This window comes from Pseudorasbora parva, chromosome 2, assembly GCF_024679245.1.
Source record: "Pseudorasbora parva isolate DD20220531a chromosome 2, ASM2467924v1, whole genome shotgun sequence".
Lineage (NCBI taxonomy): Eukaryota > Metazoa > Chordata > Actinopteri > Cypriniformes > Gobionidae > Pseudorasbora > Pseudorasbora parva.
In genome coordinates this window covers 24,462,801-24,485,257 of record NC_090173.1, presented here as the reverse complement: position 1 = coordinate 24,485,257, position 22,457 = coordinate 24,462,801, and the positions used below count along the sequence as shown (strand labels likewise).

Sequence of the window (22,457 nt, the reverse complement as noted above, 5' to 3'; positions counted from 1 at the left end):
CAAAGCATGAATAATTGCCAACAATAAGCTTTATAATAGGCATTTAGAAAATATATTGGGAATATTTTGATTTCTACTTAAAATCTACTTAAAACCTTATAATTGAAATATCATTGTTACAATACGTGATGACAAGCCAAGAAGATGCAGAGGCAAGGTTTCCAGTGTCTGTTTCTTTAATGTCTATTTTACCCTAACCCACTTCTCTTTTTTTCTTCTTAAAAACTTCAAGTATTTGCTGGGAACACAAGTTCGAAAAACATCTTTTTCTTCTAAAATGCAGACAAAAAAAAGAAAAAGGAAAAGAAAATAAATGTAATAAAACAGATAACAAGAAGAAATAACCATCTTAAAACAACTGTTCAATCATATTACCAAAGCCATAATAGTCATTAACACGAATATCAAGTTTTCAGTTTCATCTTAAAAATGTCTAACATCTATTATCTTACGACTAAAGGAAATTCACCGCTTACTTGAAAAGTTCACTTTCTGCTTGGTAGTCGACGAAAACGACTAAACCAACCCACTGATCTTTATTCCTGTCACTATTTTGCTAGTTTTTCTACCAACACAATAGCAAAAGTGGTCATAAAAACAACAACTAAAAAAAAATTTTTTTTTAAAACCAAAACCTAAAAGAATTGGTCACAACACATAAAAACAAAACAACTAAAAAGACCATATTCCTATAACAAAATTAAATAGCAACAGCACATTTAAAGTTTCTAAAATAAAACTCCTAATGCACTGCAATTTGCAAATCCAAGTGAAGTCCATACACACATGCATTGAGAGAGACATTATTGATGAGGAACAGCTTTGATTTATCCCAATCGTGCCCTGCACTTTTGTTGCCACCTGCTGGTAGGAAGCAAACATTGACAGTGCTGGGCATTTTAGTAGGCTACTTAGCCTTCTGCAATAAACCCAGAGAGCACCAACAACTGCCTGTATACGGTAACTCTGCCTGGATCCACGTCTACAGTGTCTACAGTCTAGTCCATATTGTAGAATATGAAACCTGAGCTCTAGACGCGTTACTTTTACAAAAGAGTCAGGGAGGTATTACACAAACAGCAGCATTTCTCCAAAACGAGCATCTAAAACTCACCCATCAGTCACCGTCCCAACAATCCCTCGCTCTGAAGGAAAAAGAAAAGCAGATCGATTCGGAAACAATTCGGAGAGAGATTGGCGCCCAGTGGACCAGCTCCACACGCGCTCGACGTCGTTTGGCTGCATTACAGTACATTTTTGATAGATGATTGGGTTCAGTCTATACACACAAGCCCTGTGAACCGAGGGCCAGTTGAGGTAATGAAATATTCAAAAAAGGTACAACACTGCACATTCCCTAAACTCTGAAACCGGACCAGATGGCTCGCCCATGCCGCCGTGAAACCCTGGTCCGCCTAACACAAACACCAAACAAGTTGGACAAGACAATAAATTAAAAAGAAAATAAATAAGAGTCGATCTATCTTCTCTGCCTACAGAGCCTTGCCCATTCAGAGAGCAGGATACTGATATCAATCTCGTTTGGTCCTAGGAGCGGGGGGAGACGGGACCTTTGGGAAGATGCTTTAGGCGGGAACAGCACAGTACCTACGTTCCACAGATAAACATGTACGTCCATCGGCATACACGACGCCATCACCCCTATACAGCATTCTAATACAACTCTAAAACTAATGCATTTGCTCAAGGATCATTTGCACAGGATGCTTCATTAGAAATATCGAGATTAGAAAGGAATCCGCACAATAAAACTCCCCCCAACAACCAAATAAAATGAAAATAATGACAGTAAGGGGGAAACATGTTTTAGAGAAATTCTGAGTGATATTGAACTGAGAGCATTCAGTTGAATGAAGAAGCATTTACAAAGAAAGAAGACTTGAGAAGAACTTTTGGTTACCAGAAATGTAAGAATAAAACCTAAGAACCCGCAAAAGGAACACAGTGATACAAGTCTATAGAGAGAATTTGGAGGTACACCACAGATTAAAGATGGCCGCCGGGGGTGATGCTATGGACTTGTGAGCACTATCATCTCTTCTGTTAGTGAAATCATGGTCAGCCCAGTCTAGTCATTTGCATTATTCCAGATATCTGTATTGCACAACATTGACGTTGGCTCAAAATTCAACAATCCATGAGATTTCCTTTTTTTTTTTTTCCTGTGGAAAACTTTCCAAAATTTCCCATAATCCTCAAGCGCAAACAGTCAGTATAAAACTGTTCTCAGCAGCATCAGAAGCATTATTCATCAGTGTTGTGAAAGTGGAACTGGAAAAATGTTTTTCTGAGAAATCCCCGCATTGACTTGCAAAGAGTGCTAAGAATGCGTTCAAAAGCATGTGATCATTCGTTCATCTCCAATGCAAGCTTGCTCCTGTGATCCACATTTCCCAGAATCCATCCACCTCATCCCTCATCTCTCTTCTTTCCTCGATACTTTTGACGAATGCCAGGCTGTGGATCTAATACACAAATAAAGAAAAGAAAAGAATGACTTAATAGCTCACCCATTTACTCGCCAAAACGAGTAAATGGTTCATCTTTGAAACACAAATGAAGATATTTCAATGTTTTCAGAGATTTCGGTCCCTCCATTGACAAGTCATACAGAGAAAAAACGAATTATTATGAATTTAGTGGTTTAGTCAAAACATTTCTCAAGAGATACAATTGTTTTTATATGATGATCAGTTTGAATTTAGGCTTTTATTCACATATAAACATTCATCAACTCGCACATCAGTTGTGGTAAACCGATGCGCAAGCATGCTGGCTGGATTTGCGAGAACCAATCAGGTTCACTCTCGAGTTACGAAGCAAGTTTGAGCTTCCTCAAGAACCAATGAAGTCCATTCTGGCCAATGAAGTTCAAACCCCTCGTATAAATTAGTTTTACAATCTCTTTTCGTAGCGTCAAAACGGTAGTTGCGTAGGCTGTCAATGCAGAGACAAAGCTCTCAGACATCATTCAAAATATCTAGATTTGTGTTTTGAAGACGAACGAAAGTCTTATGGTTTTGGAATGACATGAGGGTGACGTACATGAGAGTAATTGATTGCATATATTTAGCCAAAATGCTCCTCCCTAGAGTTAATTTTTCTTGCTGACTAACAAGGTTATGGACACTGGATATGGTTTTTCTGAGGTAAATATTGCTATTTTTCTGAGGCATCTCTTGAGCTGAGCCGTTGCGATCTCACGCCATAGCGCCAATACACCAACGGTATTTATGTTTTTGAATAACGTAATAAAACTGCCGTAATTTGAAATCGGAGACTTTTCATATCAACAGTAACAAAGCAAAAAGATTACTGCGATTTATTGGATGGGAGGCGCGCTACAATGTTCCTTTCATTCAGCAACTGAAAACAGGATGACAAATCGATTCTACAGGGTATATGCAGGAATCCTGAAGTTAATTTCAATTCCTTTTTAAGACTTTTTAAAGACCATCTCAAAATATTTTAAGACCTCATCGCACTTCAAGTTCTAATCGGTGACAAACCTTTAATAAACAGTTGTAGTCGAATGTAGACTTAAAATCTCTATCGTAGGCCAATTTTGTATCGTTTATATTGCATATCTGTTACGCAACGTATGGAGGGCGAAACATCACCTAACTGCGCATTTCGCAAAATACATGACGTCACCCGTAGACAGCGCTGGCCAGGGATGGAAATTAACTTTTTTCAAAGTCTACCACTCAATGTTTTTACCAGCCACTTTTTTGTTTTTAAAAGACAATGTGTAACTGCATGTGAAAATTAATACTACAAGCTTTACAATACTTAAGCAGTTTATTTAATCTCAAGTCTCAATGAAATACTGACATTTTCTCTCTCTCTCTTATACACACACAAAACATGAACTGATATACATTTCATTAAAAAAGTAGGGCTCTGTGCGCTCTTTTCTTACCTGGATGTGGCATTTGGATGATTCACGGTCTTTTATGGCTTCCAGTTTTATGTTTTTTAGTCCCAACAATGAAATTATTCGTTTTGGCATCTTTGAAGCGTGTTTATGACATACTGAGCAGAACATTGTCAGGGATGCACCGAAATCAAAATTCTTGGCCGAAACCAAAAAAGAAGAAAACAAAGCCGAAAACCGAAAAATAAAATTCAAACTAAAATGTTTAACTCGACCTCACTCATGTGTTCATTAAATAATAATGTACAGGCCTACTGGCCTGCAGAAAGGGACAGAAATTGAATAAAGTAATCAAATGTAAAATAACTGCATATTTAACTGTTTCAATGAAAGATTAATCCTTATTAAACTTACAAAAGCTATTCAATCAAGAGCATTGTTTAATGCCAAACTAAATATAAGGACATCACTCAGGCAGCAGTAAAGGCTACTGCGCCTTTAAGACCTGATGCAGGGATATGCTCGTCTTTCTCGAATGTGCATACTATACAGTTCACTTAAGGCATATTCAGACTATGTCTGCTAGGATACTCATCAAGATGGACATGTTGACACACTTCTTGTGTGAATTTGTCCGTTTAAGCACAAGACTTGCAAGAGAACACAATATTTGCGCACTCTTGGATGATGCACTGTGTCAGATGTTCTCACAGAGCGCGCGAGTCTCACAGCGCGTCTTCACGCGAGTGATGACGGAGAAAACGACTGGTCATATGCGAACATACGGCAGCACTCGCATGCATTGAACAAAGTTTACAAAGAGGTGAAACAGCTCGGTAGGTGAAGCAAGTTTACCCGCCACAACTCAAAATCAGCCGAATTTGGCTGGTGGAGGCGCTAATTTCCATCCCTGGCGCACACGCTCCGTGCCGATCTCAGACTGAGCACCCCGTTGTTTTATAATACTTATTGGGATGAAAAGAAATATATTCATAAATACTTTTTGGAGTCAAACTCTTTTGACAAAGCTTGAACAAAATACTTTCAAAATTTAAGCCTTTATAAAGCCGTGATAAGATTTTTTAACACTTTATAAGGGTCTTAATTTTCCCAAAATTGATTTATCACCTTTTAATACTTTTCAAGACCCCGCAGATACCCTGCTCTAGGAATTCAAGAATAGATATCGGTTTGTAAAAATGAGAATCAATTCAAATTGAACAATCAATATTTTTTACACAGCCCTAAATTATAGTGATGATGAAGCGTGTCAACAATGCTCAATGACTAAGCAAAATTAAAACATTCCATAAAAGTAAAATTACAAATCACACCCAGAGGTGGGTAGTAACGAATTACATTTACTTTGTTACATTTACTTGAGTACATTTTTTGGGTAACTTGTACTTTTAGAGTATATTTAAAAATGGGTACTTTTACTTTTACTCAAGTACATTTCTTGTGAAAAAACTGTACTTTTACTTAGTTACATTCGGTGGCATTCCTCCGCTACTGTCAATGGTAATAATTAATTATATATTTTAAAATAAGTTATGACTTGTTCGCAAGTCTCGCGAAACGTTGGAGAGGCTGCTTCGCGAGAGGTGGATACGCATCACCCGCATAAAATTAGCGCGCGTTTAGTCAGAAGATGATGGCCGAAGCAGAGGGAGATGTGTGTGAGCTACGGCAGATCACCCGTACGTGGCCTCATGTTCAGCCTGTTTTCAGTCCAAGATGTCAAAAAGAACAGTTTCATAAACTAATGTATGCTGTGTGCACCAATATGAACTGACATCTCAGCATACAATAATTCCAGCTCCAACCTGAGAGAGCAGTGGTAAGTGTAACAATGATGCCTATATTTGAACACTGTTAATGGTAATTTGGTAACTATGGGCACTTTTCCTTTATTGTAATACTATTTCACACACTGTCCGAGTGTTTTCCTCATATGCGCTCTTGTGCAACATTGACAAATCGTTTGAATCCTCCGAACACACGTCCACAAACAAACGTTCACATCTGCACATTTACATTATCTTTTTTTTCTCATAAAACGAGCAACCTCATTGGCAAAATGTACCTGTGACAATGTTTTTGCAAACCACAAAATACGTAAGTTACCAATACACACTGCAGGAATTCCAACAGAAATGAACACTACAGGCAGAAAAACTGCATTTTTTGTTAGTCTATGGTTTGTAAAACATTTTGAATTTTGCGTCACAGCTCCATGTTCTGCTTTTCTGATTCACCAGACTTGCTCGATAGCTCAGCTGATACAGATTTGTATTTGCAATGCGAAAAGCTTGAGAACGAACCCCATGAAGAACGAGTCATGATAAGAGCTCAAAGACGAGTTCTAAACACAAGCTAAAAATACATGGACACAATTTTATTTTTGTCACATTTGCTTTTGTTAACACTTTCGGGTAGGTTTAGTGTGGGTGTAGGCTACGTTAAAAACACAACGTAACAAAACATGTCAGATTCACGCAAATCTGTTCTGGAAAAAAATAAGCTTTTAGCGCCACCCAGTGGACATTTCACTTTGAAACTGTCGCAATATGTACGTATTGGTACATATTTTGTGGTTTGCAAAAACGTTGCCACAGGTACTGATGAGATCAGGCTAAAAACGAAACAAATTGAATAGCCTAATGTGACATCTTGCATTTATACACATATCCGGACAGACAACAGTCTGCAGTGTATACATACGTTTAAAAATGGGACTGTATTTTTAAGAATGCATATACTTATAAAAATATAAGAACAAAGTATGTTTTAAAAAGAGCTGTGGTTAGCCCAGCACACCATTAATTTACACTGTTTAACCATTAAACACACACACATATTTGGAGGTGTGTGAAAGCTCTCTAAGTAGTCTGAAATTCAGGGTTTTTGGATCTTATCAATCAGATCGAAAGTAACTAGTAACTAAGTACTTGAGTAGTTTTCTCATCTAATACTTTTTTACTCTTACTCAAGTAACTCTTACGATTGTTACTTTTACTTTTACTTGAGTAAATATTTCCGTAAGTACTTGTACTTTTACTTGAGTAAAGATTTTGGCTACTCTACCCACCTCTGATCACACCGAATCGATACGCGCATCGTCAGGAGTTCATGGCGATGTATCGATATTCTGAGCGCAGAAAATGAGAAGGCCTGTGCACACCGGGACAATTATTGTGCATGCTTATCGCCAGTGTTTTTTGGGAGTGTCTTTGTGTTTACACACAAGCAATTTTCACAGGCGATGTGTCGAGTGAAAGTGCAAATTCGGTGGACGGCGCTCCCGGTACACAAGGTGGTACTGCGCCACTTTGCGCTTCTGACACTCGCTTGTCACACAGAAGAAGAGAGACAGTACCTGCATCCCAATTCGCATACTATCCATACTTAAGAGTACTCGAAATTGAGTCATTTTCCTTCTGATACGGTAGGAGATTAAAATGAATGTGATCTAAAATGTGACGAATCTGACGATGATTGGCGGCAGGTGATGGGATGCACGTAACTAAGCGACAGAGTCCGTTAAAGATAACGAAGTAGTATGCCCCGAAGCTTGCATACTTTTCTGCTACACACTCAAAAGTATGTACTTTTTCTTCACAAAAAGAGAACATACTTTTAGGACGTAGTATAAGTAGGCGAATTGGGATGCAGCAAGTATTTACGTGCTTGCCAAAATCATACACACTTTTTGCTAACTGGCAAGCAGCATTAGCAGGTCATCTTCTTTGTCTACTTACTTCCTCTGTGTCGTATCAATGTCTACTCGGCAAGAGCATTTTGTGCTTGAGGGGCGTCATGTGCCGCGTCTTACTGTAACTTCAGCAGCTCCAGGCACGTGAACAAAAGCACAGTTCTCATTGGTTGGGCAGTTATCGCTCTGTGTCAAAAACCCCCCCCAAAAAACGATCCCACTGCGTTTTTTTTTAAATGCCGCTTTTACACCTGCGCATGCGAAAATCGCCCCGGTGCGAACAGGCCTCAAGTGTGTATATCGGGATCGCGCACTGTGAGAGGCATCTTAGTGCGCACGTGTCGGATCTGTCAGTCAGCAAGATGAAGATCACTTTCATGGACAAAGGTACTCCTCTCCGAAAACTTAGAAATAAAGATACTTTTAAATGTTTTAAGGTACAATGTGTAGTATTTTTGCAGTAAAATATCCAAAAACCCTAGGCCAGTGTTATATATTTTGTTCAGTTGAGTACCTACAATATCCCAAATGTTTCCAACTATTTGTAAATTGTGAGAAAATTGCTATTTTAACCAAGGAGTCGGGACGTCTGAGCATAGCGTCTGAGGAAGTCGCCTGTCAATTGCGTCATATCTGCGTTACCCTCGGTTTCCGGTTTTATTCTACAGAAATTCTTTACTCTTAGCAGTGTCAAGTGTCACAGCAGCCTCTGAGCGAACTCACAGCGTAACATCAAAAAGTGATTTTAAACACACATAAATGTTTATAAGATTTTAAATCTAATAAGATAAACAGAGCTGCATTACCTCATTCTCATGACCAGAAAAGCGGAAATGGCGCCGGCGACCGTGTCCCGTCATAATAATAGTCCCGTTGCTCACGAGCCATGTGTTTGCGTAACAATCGCTCCAGCGGCCTTGTTCAACTCCTCAACACTCGGCCCTGCTCTGCTTCATACTACAGTAACGTTAATAACTGCATCCATGAACATGATTTCTGCCAGAGCCCTATCCCGATTCTTTTCCACTGGCTGTGAGGCACATGTCCTGAGATGCAGCGCTCAAACCTGGGTGTCATCAAACTACCCCTTTGTTTTGAATATGTGACCTCTAGCAGACGGAAAAATTACAGTGCAGCTTTAATTGCTATTTGACGCATTAGGCATGCTAGATGAGGTCTTAATGAACAAATTTGTGTGAAAACCTCAAAAAACTAAATTTTTCACTTGTTTTCCCTTTAGTTTGAAATGATCCTGTGTGTATTCCGACTCCTTATGCATTTATTTAAAATAATATTTTTAACGAGACCAGCCTTTCTAGATATATATACACACCAGGTATTTATAAACACAAAACAAAACCCCTAAATGTTATGGCTAAGCAACTTTCAAATAAGCTACATGAATGGGTAAACATTACATCTCCATGTCATTGTTCATTTTTAGAGCACGTATCTTCTACTGACCTAATGAAGGTTTTGAAGGCTGCACTCTGGGGATTGATGCACAAAGGCACTCGTTTGCCTTGCTGGTGCTCTGTTATAAAACGATGGATGAGCTCTGACATGATGAAAAGAGAAAATGGGTTACCAAAACAGATCCTTCATGTTAAAAGAAGATGAAGGTTAATATTGCAACAAAGGACCAGACTGATAAAGAGTCACCTTTGCCCTGCCAGACAGAGTGCATGCTCTGCTCATAGTTGTGGCTAAAAGGTCGATCCGCAGGCGGCTCGAAGTCTCGGGTGTACACCCTCCCGCTGGGCACCGAGTAACAGCACTTACACATGCAGGTGTGGTACCTCAGACGACCCTCATCCAAATACGGATGAGACAGAGCATCACTGCCCGAGATACGCTTGGCCTATAGATGGAGACATACAGAGTAATAAGAACAACAGAAAGTCATTTTTTACTACAAATTATTATATATAAACAAAATAATAACTAAAATTGCACTAAAACAACATGAAGCTTAAATCATTCAAGATTAAGGTTAGTAAAATGAATATATTTATTCAGCAAAGACACATAAAATGAATCAAACATGACAGTAAAAACAAAAAAGTAAATATTGTTCTAATAAACTTTCTATTCATCAAATAATTCTGAAAATGCTTATGGTTTAGTAGCATGACTGTTTTCATCAGTAAAAAATCGTAAACATTTTTACAGTATTTTTTAATCAAATAATGGCAGCCTGTAAGAACATGAGACTTCTTAAAAAAACTATATATATATTTTTTTGTATTTTTTTATATATATATATATATATATATATATATATATATATATATATATATATATATATATATATATATATATATATATATATATATATATATATATATATATATATATATATATTTTGTATATGTATATGTATGTATGTATGTATGTATGTAAGCAGTCGCCATTTATCTTATTAAAAACATTCATCTTGTGATAATTTGCTATAACCAAAGTATACAATCAGATTGAACGGCGATTCTCAAAAAACTGTAGTTTCTGCAAGTTTCAAGGATCATTGGAAACTCCAATAGTAAACCAAATAACCAAATATAAGAAGCCCATATAATTCTATTATATAATTAATTTGTACACACCTAAACACCCATGTCATATTTTTTACTTAGATTTTTTTCATTTTAGACATTTTCTATAAAATTTAAAATTTAAATGTAGACCTCTCAAGCTGCAATACCGAACAGAACCACACGGAGGAAAAATCTCCTAAATCAGCTCCCTCCGCTGCACGCATGATCATCGGCTCTGCTGCTCGTTCTCATCATCATCATCATCATCATCATCATCATCATCATCATCATCATCATCATCATCATCATCATCATCATCATCATCATCATCGGTTCTCTCTTAACAGTAGGTTAAGTCAGTGCACTGTTAAAGGACAGCTCCGGTGAGAAATGACACTAGGGGTAATTAACAGATGGTTACCGAGTAGATCGTTCTCTGGGATGCGTTTTCATGAAAATTAAATATAAAGAGTTTTATCTCTAAGAACAGATTAGCTTATAGCACTCGTCTATGGGGCACAGGGTAAGTGAAATTAAATCACTAGTTAATACCACTAACAAGACTCAAAATAGCCTCACACTAACGCCCGTTTCACACATACTCCGTCTGCAGTGCGTGTTGCGTTGCGTATGCGTTTCAGGAGCCCCACATCCTGTAGTGCTTTCACATGTGCTGCGTTTGCAGTCCGCAACTGATCCACTGTTGCATACCAAAAAAAGCATTTATTCATTATTTTTTATTTAAAATCCAAAAGTTTTTACTGAACATGCCTCGTCAGAATTCCAATTCTCTTTGTTTACTCTTTAATTGAAGTCAGGTTACGTAGCCGATTACATTTAAACAACATTTTATTAAATTAATTTATTCATATTTATATACTTTAGATTTAGCTCACACAAGTGGCAAAACATTTAAACATAGGTTATAGCCTTAAACATCTTAAATTAGAAACTTACAATAGTATTTACAATAGTCTTTTCTTCCATTTTTACACCCTTTTAAAATAAATCCTGCAGGTCAAAAAGAACTTTACTTTTCACCTCCAAGAAAGTACCAGTGCTATCCATTATGGCACATTTTTTTTAACCTAAATGCCAGGTAAGGTGTCGTTTTGTTGCTTTACTTGAGAAAAAAAGCCATGTGTTGACTTTGAAACAAGAGTGTATTTTAACTGATATGCATCTGCGGTGAAATTACTAGATTTTCGCGTCAGTACATTTTAATGCCAACAATGTTCTACCACTTTAATGCAGCAACGCAGAGCAGCAAAAAATAGACTCGGTACGAAAACGATCCGTGCACTGCTGCAGACGCAACGCACCTTGAACGGACTGACGGACCGCCTCCGCGTGCAGTGTGAAAGCTGTCATCCGTTAACATGGGTACGGAAAAAAATACGCACCGCACACGTGCTGCAAACGGAGTATGTGTGAAACGGGCGTAACGCGGTAGCGTAATGAGGGTCCCTACATACAAACCGAAGCATTGAGAACTTTGTAAGTGTACAAACAGTTTAATACGAAGATGCTTTACAAAGACAGTACATTACGTGTTCACGGACAGGCGCCTTCTTGGAAAACAGTCTCGACTAGTCGAGCGACGAACGCTGTGCTAAGTAAGCTGGTCAATAGGAATTTAGTTTGTGAAATCTAATTACATGGAAAAAATTTTTTGTTTATTTTGTTTTATTTTCTCTGTTGCGTTCAGTGCTTTCTTCCAGAAAAAACGGACCATATGAGATTCCAAGTCACAGTTCATCACTTAGCACAGCGTTCGTCGCTCGACTAGTCGAGACTGTTTTCCAAAATGGCGCAATGCACTATGTAATGTCTAATGTCTTTATAAAAACTTCCTGAGTGTGTGTGGAAACAACGTGAATGTACTGAAATGTACATGAATGCTGCGTGAGATCAGTGATCGAGAGTGCGCACACACATTCTCTGTGCATCAATATAACAGACTCTCACGTGCTTAGCCTACTGTGTACGACACCAAAATTGCGCTATTCAGAAACAATCACAGAATACGACAGAGTTCGTGTTTTAAAGCTACACTGTGTAACTTGTTTAGTTTATTCTTAGCTAAAAACACTTAGTTCTTTCAAAAATATAAGTGCTCATTAATGAATATTTACTTCTTTCAAGTAATAAAGTATTCACGTAAGTTTATAATACGCCACTGAAAATACATACGGGTGAGGGGTTTGAATGCCGGTCGCCATGTTGCCCTCCCATCTTGAAAGTACATTAGCCAAAGAGGGATATACCCGTAAATTCAAGCTTTGCCTTTCATGTTTTAACACTCGATGGCACCATGTCGAATGGGAAGAGGGGGATTGCCATGTTAATTTTGGACTAAAACGGCCACCGTAGGAGTTCAAACGAAATCAGAATTGAGAGGAACAGAAACTATCATTCACTGATGGTCATACACTTTTACACCGCTAGATGGGGGAAAATATCACACAGAGGAGCTTTAAAGCAAAGCACACACCTAACTGAACACTTCACTAAAAACGCGCTGTGAGTCTATTCTCTCTGATGTAGCCTAATTAGACTGGCCTTCTTTATGTTTTGGACTGTTTGAATGAGATGGCACACTGAACACTTTCCCAGAGTTTAATGGCTTAAACTCACAAACAGAAAATAGCAGTTGTGATTGTAAAATCACAAGCGCAGAATCGGGTTCAATAGTTGGTTAAATAATCGGGTTAAATTTTCTCCTACCAGGGTAACAGGTGCAGATGCTCAGTGTTTTTGTGATAAACTCCTGTGTTCTATGGTCGACTGCGTGATGCAAATTATGTTAATGTCGCAGCTCCACGTACTACTGTAATTTATTTGCGTTGAATTATTTAAACGTGTTAATGACTTTAAATGAATCGCATGCATTAACGTTGACAGCCCTACATTATAACCCAATATATTTGTATAGCCCAACATATCCAGACATGTCACTTTTGAGATCCTTTTACATTTAGTCGATGATGATGATGATGATGATGATGATGAACTAGATTCTAATTACTCTAATTCTTTTATTTATATATTTAGTATTCACTGCATTACAATTAAAAAATGTAATTATTATTATTAAAGCATAACATACATACACCATACATATCAAATACTGCAATTATATATATTTATATTTAAACAAGACATTGCGAATCAAACTACCATGAAAAAAACGAATGTTATAATTTTCGCCAGTGTGCTTCCTACAGTTTTGTGAGTCAGCCATTTATGAAAGAAAGTTATGACGTGTTTACTGGCTAAAATTAACTATTATTTTAGGTGTAGGTTATCAAAAAATTACCACAAAAAGATGTCCGAAATGTATCGATCATACTCACTGGATCAAAGACTAGCATGCGGCACAAAAGATGAACAGCTTCGTGTGTTGCCCCATCCGACAACATGTACAGAACCGACAATGACGGCTGAGGGAGAGAAAGCACAAATTAAAGCTAGAACAGGATATATTTAAGCATTACATCTTTAAAGACTAATAAGTCATTGCAAGATAGGGTACAGAACTGGTTTGTGGGGTCCTCTAAGAATGTGCGCTCGAGCTCCTTCGCACGCAGATGCCATGGCAGAAAGAGGAGGAGTCCCGAGAAGATCAGTGATCAGATCCAACTAAGTGAAAAAGAGAGGAAAGGAGTACGTAAAGAGACACTTTCATTCAAGCCGTTTCAAAATCAAATTAATCAAATAATTTAATTTTAGTACTATTTTCGAATACAGAACATCCTTTTATTATACACTACCATTTAAAAGTAAGTATTCGGAATGTGTAAATGTTTTTAAAGAAGTCTCTTATGCTCACCAAGGCTGCATTAAAGCCACAATGTCATTTTTCACTGCTAGAGGTCTTTTATTTTTAATAAGATGTGGCTCGATGATGCCTTTATTTCACGGAGCATTTATTATGCCACTGACGACCGCTTCTGCCTCTTTCGGTCATGTGAATGCGGGGTATGTTTTATTATATTAGATTTATATTATATTACATACATATTTCAGTGTTAAAAGTTATGTTTTAATGCTACTCTGTGTGTTCACTCGCCGGCTACGAGACACTTTTTGGCTCACTGCAGTTAGCTAGATTAATATCAGACATGGTAAAACATAGTACTCGCGTCAAATCAAGAAAACAAGATTTAAACAATAAGACTAACTGTGTTGAGCTGTAAAACAATGATTAGTTTCCTGTCAATGAATGTATGCACAGTCGCTCACCTGTCTAATAAAACAAATTATTAAAGCATCTTTGGTGTTTTTCAGAAATCGAGGGTAACGCGGATATGATGTCATTGAAAGGCGACGCACGGACACGGCCCGTGTCCTGGTTAAAATTTCTCTGGATTTAAACATTATTGGAAACATTTGGGATAATGCAAGTACACAAGTAATCAAAATATATAACACTGTTCTAGCGTTTTTGGATATTTTCATCATCACAAAAATCTTTTATATGTGCCTTTAATTTGATGCACTTTTTTTGTAAAATTGTAATATTGCAAAATAATTACAATTTAAAATAAGTCTACTATTTGAATATACAAACCAGATTCCAAAAAAGTTGGGACACTGTACAAATTGTGAATAAAAAAAGAATGCAATAATTTACAAATCTCAAACTTATATTTCATTCACAATAAAATATAGATAACATATCGAAAACTGAAAGTGAGACATTTTGAAATGTAAGGGCCAAATATTGGCTAATTTTGGATTTCAGAAGAGCTACACATTCAAAAAAAGTTGGGACAGGTAGCAATAAGAGGCCAGAAAAGTTAAATGTACATATAATTAACAGCTGGAGGACCAATTTGCTAGCCTGACAAGCCAGACCCACATCAAGATGTTTGGTCTGGAAACTCACCATAGACAGGGCTCAATCCGAGGGGCGGGATAAACGGTTGTCTTTCAAACTCCCTCTGCACGCGATAGGATAGCGCTACACCAACCAGAGCAAAGAAGGTGAAACGGAGCTTGTTGATAGATTAAACATTCACCGTATCCGGTCGGCTAAACTCCGAACACATCTTCCCTTCTTAAGAATGACTTCAGTGCCGTTCTTTGTTCTTTTCTCAGAGAAAAGCTTAACTCCAAGTCTTCCAGAGTCACGGTCAAAGCTGATTCGAAAGACCACCGTTCGCCAGTTTCTGTGTTTACTAGAAGCACGAGCGCAACTCGGCCGTCATAATTATGGCCCCGCCCACCGACTCTATTACACGATGTGATTGGCCCGGCAAGAGTTTGACGTTTACAGCTCAGAAGGGTATTGAGAGTTGCTAGACGACACTCGCGGGCAGATTAGATCTGCTGCCGCTAGGGTGCGACGGAACAGCATCATCTACAGGAATGCTATTGTAATGGAAATCACAACATGGGCTCAGGAATACTTCCAGAAAATATTGTCAGTGAACACAATCCACCGTGCTATTCACCGTTGCCGGCTAAAACTCTATAGGTCAAAAAAGTAGCCATATCTAAACATGATCCAGAAGCTCAGGCGTTTTCTCTGGGCCAAGGCTCATTTGGACTGTGGCAAAGTGGAAAACTGTTCTGTGGTCAGAAGAATCAAAATGTGAAAGTTCTTTTTGGAAAACTGGGATGCCATTTCATCCGAACTAAAGAGGACAAGGACAACCCAAGTTGTAATCAGCGCTCAGTTCAAACGCCTGCATCTCTGATGGTATGGGGTTATATGAGTGTGTGTGGCATGGGCAGCTTACACATCGGGAAAGGCATCATCAATGCTGAAAGGTATATCCAAGTTCTAGAACAACATATGCTTCCATCCAGACGTCGTCTCTTTCAGGGAAGACCTTGCATTTTCCAACATGACAATGCCAGAACACTTGCTGCATTTATTACAACATCATGGCTGTGTAGAAGAAGGATCCGGGTACTGAAATGGCCAGCCTGCAGTCCAGATCTTTTCATCATTCAGTTTAAACATTTGATATGTCAGCTATGTTGTAGTCTGAATAAAATATTGAAATTTGAAACTTCCACATCATTGCATTCTGTTTTTATTTACAATTTGTACAATGTCCCAACTTTTAAGGAATTGGGTTTGTATTTTAAAATATAAATATTTTTTCCTGTGATGGCAAACCTGTTTTCTACAGCCATTACTCCTGGCTTCAGAGTCACATGATCCTTTAGAAATCATTATATTATAATGATTTGCTGCTCATTAAATTTTTCTTACTATCAACGTTGAAAACAGTTGTGCTGCTTGATATTTTTGTGTAAACATGACTTTTTTGATGAGAAGGTTCAAAAGAACAGCTATTATTTGAAACAAATCTTTTGTAACACGGTGGAAATCCCTTTTGATCCATTTAGATTTTTTTTTCCCTTTTCAGATTTAAAGTATTACTATTATTGTATTAATGTTAAGGGTGCCCAAACTTTTGGTGGAGTATGTCATTTACCTGTTGTATGGGGCTCTGAGCCTGGAAAAGAATACGCCGGCCCAGCAACTCAGCGAAGATGCAGCCTACAGACCAGACATCTATTGCCGATGTGTAATGCTGGCATCCCATCAGAACCTCCGGAGCACGGTAATACTGCGTCACCACCTCCTGGGTCATGTGACGAGAGGGATCTGGCTCCTCAACTCGTGCCAGGCCAAAGTCACAAATCTGAATAACAACGACAATTCTAGTGACATTTCTCCTTTTGCCGTTATTATTTGACTATTACATTTGCAGTGTGCGCGCGCGTTACCTTAAGCAGACAGTTGCTGTTGACCAGCAGGTTCCCTGGTTTGATGTCTCTGTGCAGAATGCCTGCAGAGTGCAGGTACTTCAGCCCTAAAAGAAAGAGAGAGGACGCCTTATAAAGGACCATCAACAGGAGGAACAATACTAACATAACCAAACATTAGTTCCTGACTAGGAAACCCATACTTCCTGCATTTGAGAATATAGACACCTAACGGTATGTTATTAAAGTTGCTGTGTCTTTACTAGTTTGGTTGTACAAAACAAAAATGTTGTCATGAAAATTTTTTTTGGAAAGCGTGTATGGGAAACTGCAATAATAATAATAAGATCTGATTCTTATTCATATGAAAAATAACCCTAAAATGTATTAGGCTATATTTATTTATGTATTTATTTATCTTTTTGCCAGTCAAAATGTAAAAAACACAACAACATAAACTTTGCCATCACAGGAATAAATTCTATTTTAAAATTATATTAACATAGAAAACGTTTTTTTAAAATTGTAATACTATACTACTGCATTTTATGATCCAATACATGCAACATTTGGTGAGCTTAGAGATTTTCTTTCAAAAATGTCTTTCCAATCCGAAACTTTATGAGTACAATACCATTAATATTAATATTGTAATCCCAGATTCATTATAAGCACACATTCAGTCTCCGCAAGAAAATTAATTTGACTCTCCAAGCAACGAGTCAAACCAGATTAACAGTTCAGAAGGATTTTGTTAACATATTTTATTTTCAGAACATAAGATTAAAGTTTTCCAGGCCGATTACAAGACCAAAGATAATCCCATTCTGCAACGTAGGCACAAAACACACCAAACCCTCGTGTGTCCTGATTAAATACGTCTGATGCCCGAAATAAGAAATAATAATCTCAAAGTAACATATGCCCGTGTGAACTCACCCCTGAGTATCTGGTAGAGGAACACCTTGATGTGATCGGTGGTGAGAGGCTGAGGGGAAACGATGACTTTATGTAGGTCGCTCTGCATGAGCTCAGTGATCACGTATCTACACCACAGACCAAGTTAAGAACACAACTGACCTGCGAAACATCTACAGCCACAATAACAGCTTCTACTATGAGACTAAAAAAGAAAACGCCAGTACATTGAGAGTCATTATATATCATTGCCATGTGATTTGAAAAGAAAATCTTGCCATATATCTATTTAATAAGGTTGTATTACTTAACATTAGCTAATGCTAAAATTTAGCTAATGTTGAAATTACCATTAACACAAATAAAGAAATGCTTTATACGTGCAGTTCATGTTAACTAATGTAGTTAATTAATGTGAGCTAATGAACCTTATTGTAAAGTGTTACCAAGTTCCTAATATGGATAGTTTTCCAACTGGCAAATAACACCGTTTTCTTTAGTCGCCAAAGCTAATTTTCACTTGCAGTTGGCCCTTGAAGTGTTCATTTTGGATGCAAACAAGGATATCCATGAATTAATTAGTGCGAAAACAGCTTCACATTATGCTGCACTTCAGTTAGACATACTAGACGGTAATTATAAGACTACCATCAAAATACACTCTATATTAATAGATATAGAATAGATCTCTGCAAACAACTAAACTCTTTACACTACGTTTTGGACTGCAATTACTCCATGTCAACATTGATTTATGATATCAATGAGAAAATCATTGGGTATGTGCATACACCCATTTTTAAACACATTTTAAGATAACACATAAAAAAAGGCTGGATTGAAGATGTGGATTCTAAAAATGTGCATATATATATATATATATATATATATATATATATATATATATATATATATATATATATATATATAAAGATTTATTATCCGGTAAGACATACAGATAAACTAGAATGAAAAAACATTTACCCAATAAATCCTTCAATGCACAACAAAAACTTGACTTTTCCTCAACAGCGAATGTTATTAGATGACTAGACGACTCAGGGGAGCAATTTCATTGAACAGCATCCCAAATGCTAGTTTGATCATTCTGAATTGCTTGAGCCAAAAGTCTGTTATTAAAATGATTTGGCATAATGACCTCCCAGAAGAGTCTCACACAATAGCATTCCCCAACACCAGGCATCCGAATGCAAGATAACATGACCACGTTTATTGCGTTCCGTCTGTGCGCTCTGAGACTAAAGTCATTTATGATTTGAGATGAAAAGAGCCACAGTGGAACCACACAGATAGCCTGCGGCAATTTCCCAGGAAGTGGCAGTTTTGTTTTCTTGAACACATGGAATGAAAACGCTGCTTTATTCAGAAATGTTTATGCAATATTTCAATTTTGCACGCGTCAAATTCGCAATTTTGGATGGCAACATAGCTAGTGATAGAATGCAAATACATCTACTGTGTTATAACAATATACAAGTTGGAACATAATATATACAGTCACCCAGTACTAATGGAAACACCCGTTACTTAACCCTCTTCTTACATAGGCATGAACAGAAATAAATAATAAAGTGAAGTTTCAGAGGGGAACGGATTTAGACGAAATGTGGGTCTGAAGGATACATCTCCTCAAAGCAGTCGATTTGTGGAGGTTGGAGAATGTCAAGGGCAGACAGCACCTGCCAAAGAAAACACCCATTATTAAAAAAAAACAAAAAAACATGCAATCAAATTCTAAAACTCACTCAATCGATCAATGCACGCATAATTCCCTTTTTTAGACCACAAAACTTACGTTGTCATGTTTAAAGAAACACAGCATCCGGAGTTCCCTGAACACGCGTTTGCAGGAGACCAGGTTCTGGAAGACATTCGGCATTTTCTTCAGAGCCACCTTACGCCCATCTCGAGGGTCCGTCACAGACCTACCAAAGCAATGCAACAGAGTAGCCAGACAGTAACATTATTTAAGAAAATCTGAGCGTGAAATGTATAAAACCATTGTTGAAAAGTATTGGGTTAAATACGATTTTAAATCACATTTTAATTCTTCAAAACTTCTTTCAAAAACTTGTCTACATGGACATTGAGCTGTCATAAATCAGTGTGTTGGGATGACAACAGAACTTACCAGACCACCCCAAATGCACCATAACCGATAGGTCGATCAGGCTCCATTTCTGCAGGGCTTGGAACCTCACTTGCTGGGTTACTGTGAGGTTGCGGGATGGCCGCCCCTCCGCCTGCGCTGCCCCCGAGAGATGCTGGGTGTCTGGGAGTCCCAGCAGGTGCGTTGGGTCCAGTCGGATTTGATGTTGCACTGAGGCCCGTTGAGGTAGTGCCGGTTGTGGTGTTGACACAAAAATACTTGTGGCCTAAATCTGATCCAGGGAACAAGTTACCACACACTGTCGGCCGAGTGGATCCATGGAACGCCATCCTATATTAGAACAAACATAGGTGAGAAAGTCATTAAAGGGATGGTCCACCAAAAAAAAAAAAATGTAATTTACATTGTTCCAAAACCATTCATTTCTTTCTTTTGCTGAACACAAACAATGATATTTTGAAGACTGTTGATAACCAAGCAATTCTGATTTCCCAGTGACTTTGTATTTTTTTTTTTTTTTGTCCACACAATAGAAGCCAATGGGGACATAAACTGTTTGGTTACCAACAGTATTTAAAATGTATTTTTTTTGTTCTTCAAAGGGAAGAGTCAGTATGCTTAACAACAAATTCTGGGAGGAAAAATGCCTTTAAATTAATGAACTACACTCCCGTCAGTTGGTTGGTAAAATTTCTAATGGATTTAAAATTTCTAAGTGACATAACTGACAACAAAAAAACTCAATATCATTTACTTAATAGTTAAAGACCTGTAGTTTTTTATGTAATATAAATGAAACAAAATAGGCATTATTTGCTAAAATTCTTTACATCCACTGAGGCGTTTCAAGTTTCAAATATGCTGTAATATGAAACATTGCTAGTTTCATACGGGTGGGGTATCTAATATAATTTTTAGTAATTATAATATTAATGGTATTGTACCCCAGTAAATGATGCTATTTAATTTAGCTTGTTCCTCACACTAAGTTGGCATATGCCTTCAGAAGACTTGGAATATAGTGTACAAGTTGTATAGACCACTTCTAAGGTGTTTTTGTCATTTTTGGGGCTTAACATTAATGGCCTCACAATACTTTGCAATGACACGATGTGTGTAATGACCGAATATTTTTTAGATATTTTTAAGCTTAAGTGTATGAACTATATAAGTGTAAAACTATTCCTTTCAACATCATGGTTTGAACAGTCAACGGTAGTATGTTAGTGCAAATACGTCACTTCCTCAACATATAACCAGCCCCAAATGAATTAGGTTACGATGAAGAACTATTAATAAAACATTAAATGTAATATTAGGCAATACAACAAGTTGTCTCTTTGAGTCAGTGTTCAGATGCAGTGCAGCCGCATTGCTACAGCGCAGATCACTCAGTCAGAAACCAAGACCAAATGCATGCCAAAGGTTGATGTACTTTAATCATGTGCTCGGTCAATGGCCTGACAGCAACTTTATCGCGATATCAGTTTAAATAGCATGCAAAAAAACAAAAAAAACTACAAATGTGCTTGCAACACGTCTGGAGAGTTTACCATCAGTCCTCATCTTTGTTCGCAAGCTGATCTTTCCTCCATATATCTAAGCTAACAAGCTACACTGCACTCACACAACTCGCTACAAGGTTGATATTTAAGCTGCTATAAGCCACTACAGTAACCTGCAAACAGATATCTCAATCTTCTATATGTTTTGTTTAGTTTTATGCATTTTATAATGCAATCGAGCTGGTTAGCTCTAATAATAAATGTAGCTAACACGACCTCACCAGCTGTTACATCTGGCTAGCTGGCTAATTAATCTGCTCCGTGACCTATATATGATGTTTATATGCGCAAATGATGCCTTTAGAGCGAAAATAATAGCACAAAGTGAATATAAACCCGCATAATGCATACAGAAAGGGAAACGCAAGACGTGGCTCCCGTTGAAGGCTGATAATGTATGTTTATTGGCTACAGTTGTTGTAAAAAGTTAGCTTTAGCACAGCGGCTAACCTCTCGGAGCTGATGGCAGCGGCGGCGGCGGCGGAGCTCAAATCTTCATGACGGATGCTGCGGATCGCAGCGCTCTCCCTGCATTTCTACTCGCTTACAATCCTTCTGCTGCTGATCCCAAACCTGAACTGTCTCGCCGTGTTTCTCTCTCTCTAGTCTGGAAATCAGCTGTTGGAAATAGCGGTAGAGAGGGAGAAGGAGGAGTTGAGAGAGGGGGATGGAGTGAAAGAAAGGAGGGATGAGTGTATGGGGGAGGGGAGGACCACCGGTGTAAACAATGCGAGGGACGCAGTTCAACCGTTCACTCTTGCCCTGTGTCAATAAAACACTCACTGCGCCGTACATTAATAGAGTACACTTTACAGAGCTTTTGTAGAACTTTTAAGTCGGTTAAATCCTTCTTTCTTTCTTTCTTTCTTTCTTTCTTTCTTTCTTTCTTTCTTTCTTTCTTTCTTTCTTTCTTTCTTTCTTTCTTTCTTTCTTTCTGTTTTATTTTTAAGATAGTTGATAGCAGGTG

At 37.8% G+C, this 22,457-nt stretch overlaps 1 protein-coding gene across 1 annotated transcript; it reads right to left on the bottom strand.

Moving 5' to 3' along the window:
- Nucleotides 1–158: 158 nt before the first annotated feature.
- Nucleotides 159–22,171, bottom strand: nlk1 (nemo-like kinase, type 1). The gene is made up of 12 exons (XM_067412826.1): nt 21,941–22,171; nt 19,947–20,255; nt 19,611–19,740; nt 19,439–19,494; nt 17,816–17,922; nt 16,898–16,983; nt 16,603–16,812; nt 13,688–13,789; nt 13,504–13,590; nt 9,276–9,474; nt 9,078–9,171; nt 159–2,486 (listed from the first exon to the last, which is right to left on the bottom strand). Exons 2-12 carry the CDS (start codon nt 20,252–20,254, stop codon nt 2,438–2,440), a joined length of 1,428 nt encoding a protein of 475 aa, XP_067268927.1. The 5' UTR covers nt 20,255; nt 21,941–22,171; the 3' UTR covers nt 159–2,437.
- Nucleotides 22,172–22,457: the final 286 nt, after the last annotated feature.

Coding starts and splice junctions, on each gene's coding strand:
- nlk1 (XM_067412826.1), bottom strand. CDS start 20,254: ATGGCGTTCCATGGATCCACTCGGCCGACAGTGTGTGGTAACTTGTTC. Junction 9,475..13,503: donor GCATGCTAGTCTTTGATCCA/GTGAGTATGATC, acceptor CTCCATCTATAG/GCCAAGCGTATCTCGGGCAG. Junction 9,172..9,275: donor CTCTGTCTGGCAGGGCAAAG/GTGACTCTTTAT, acceptor TCATCATGTCAG/AGCTCATCCATCGTTTTATA.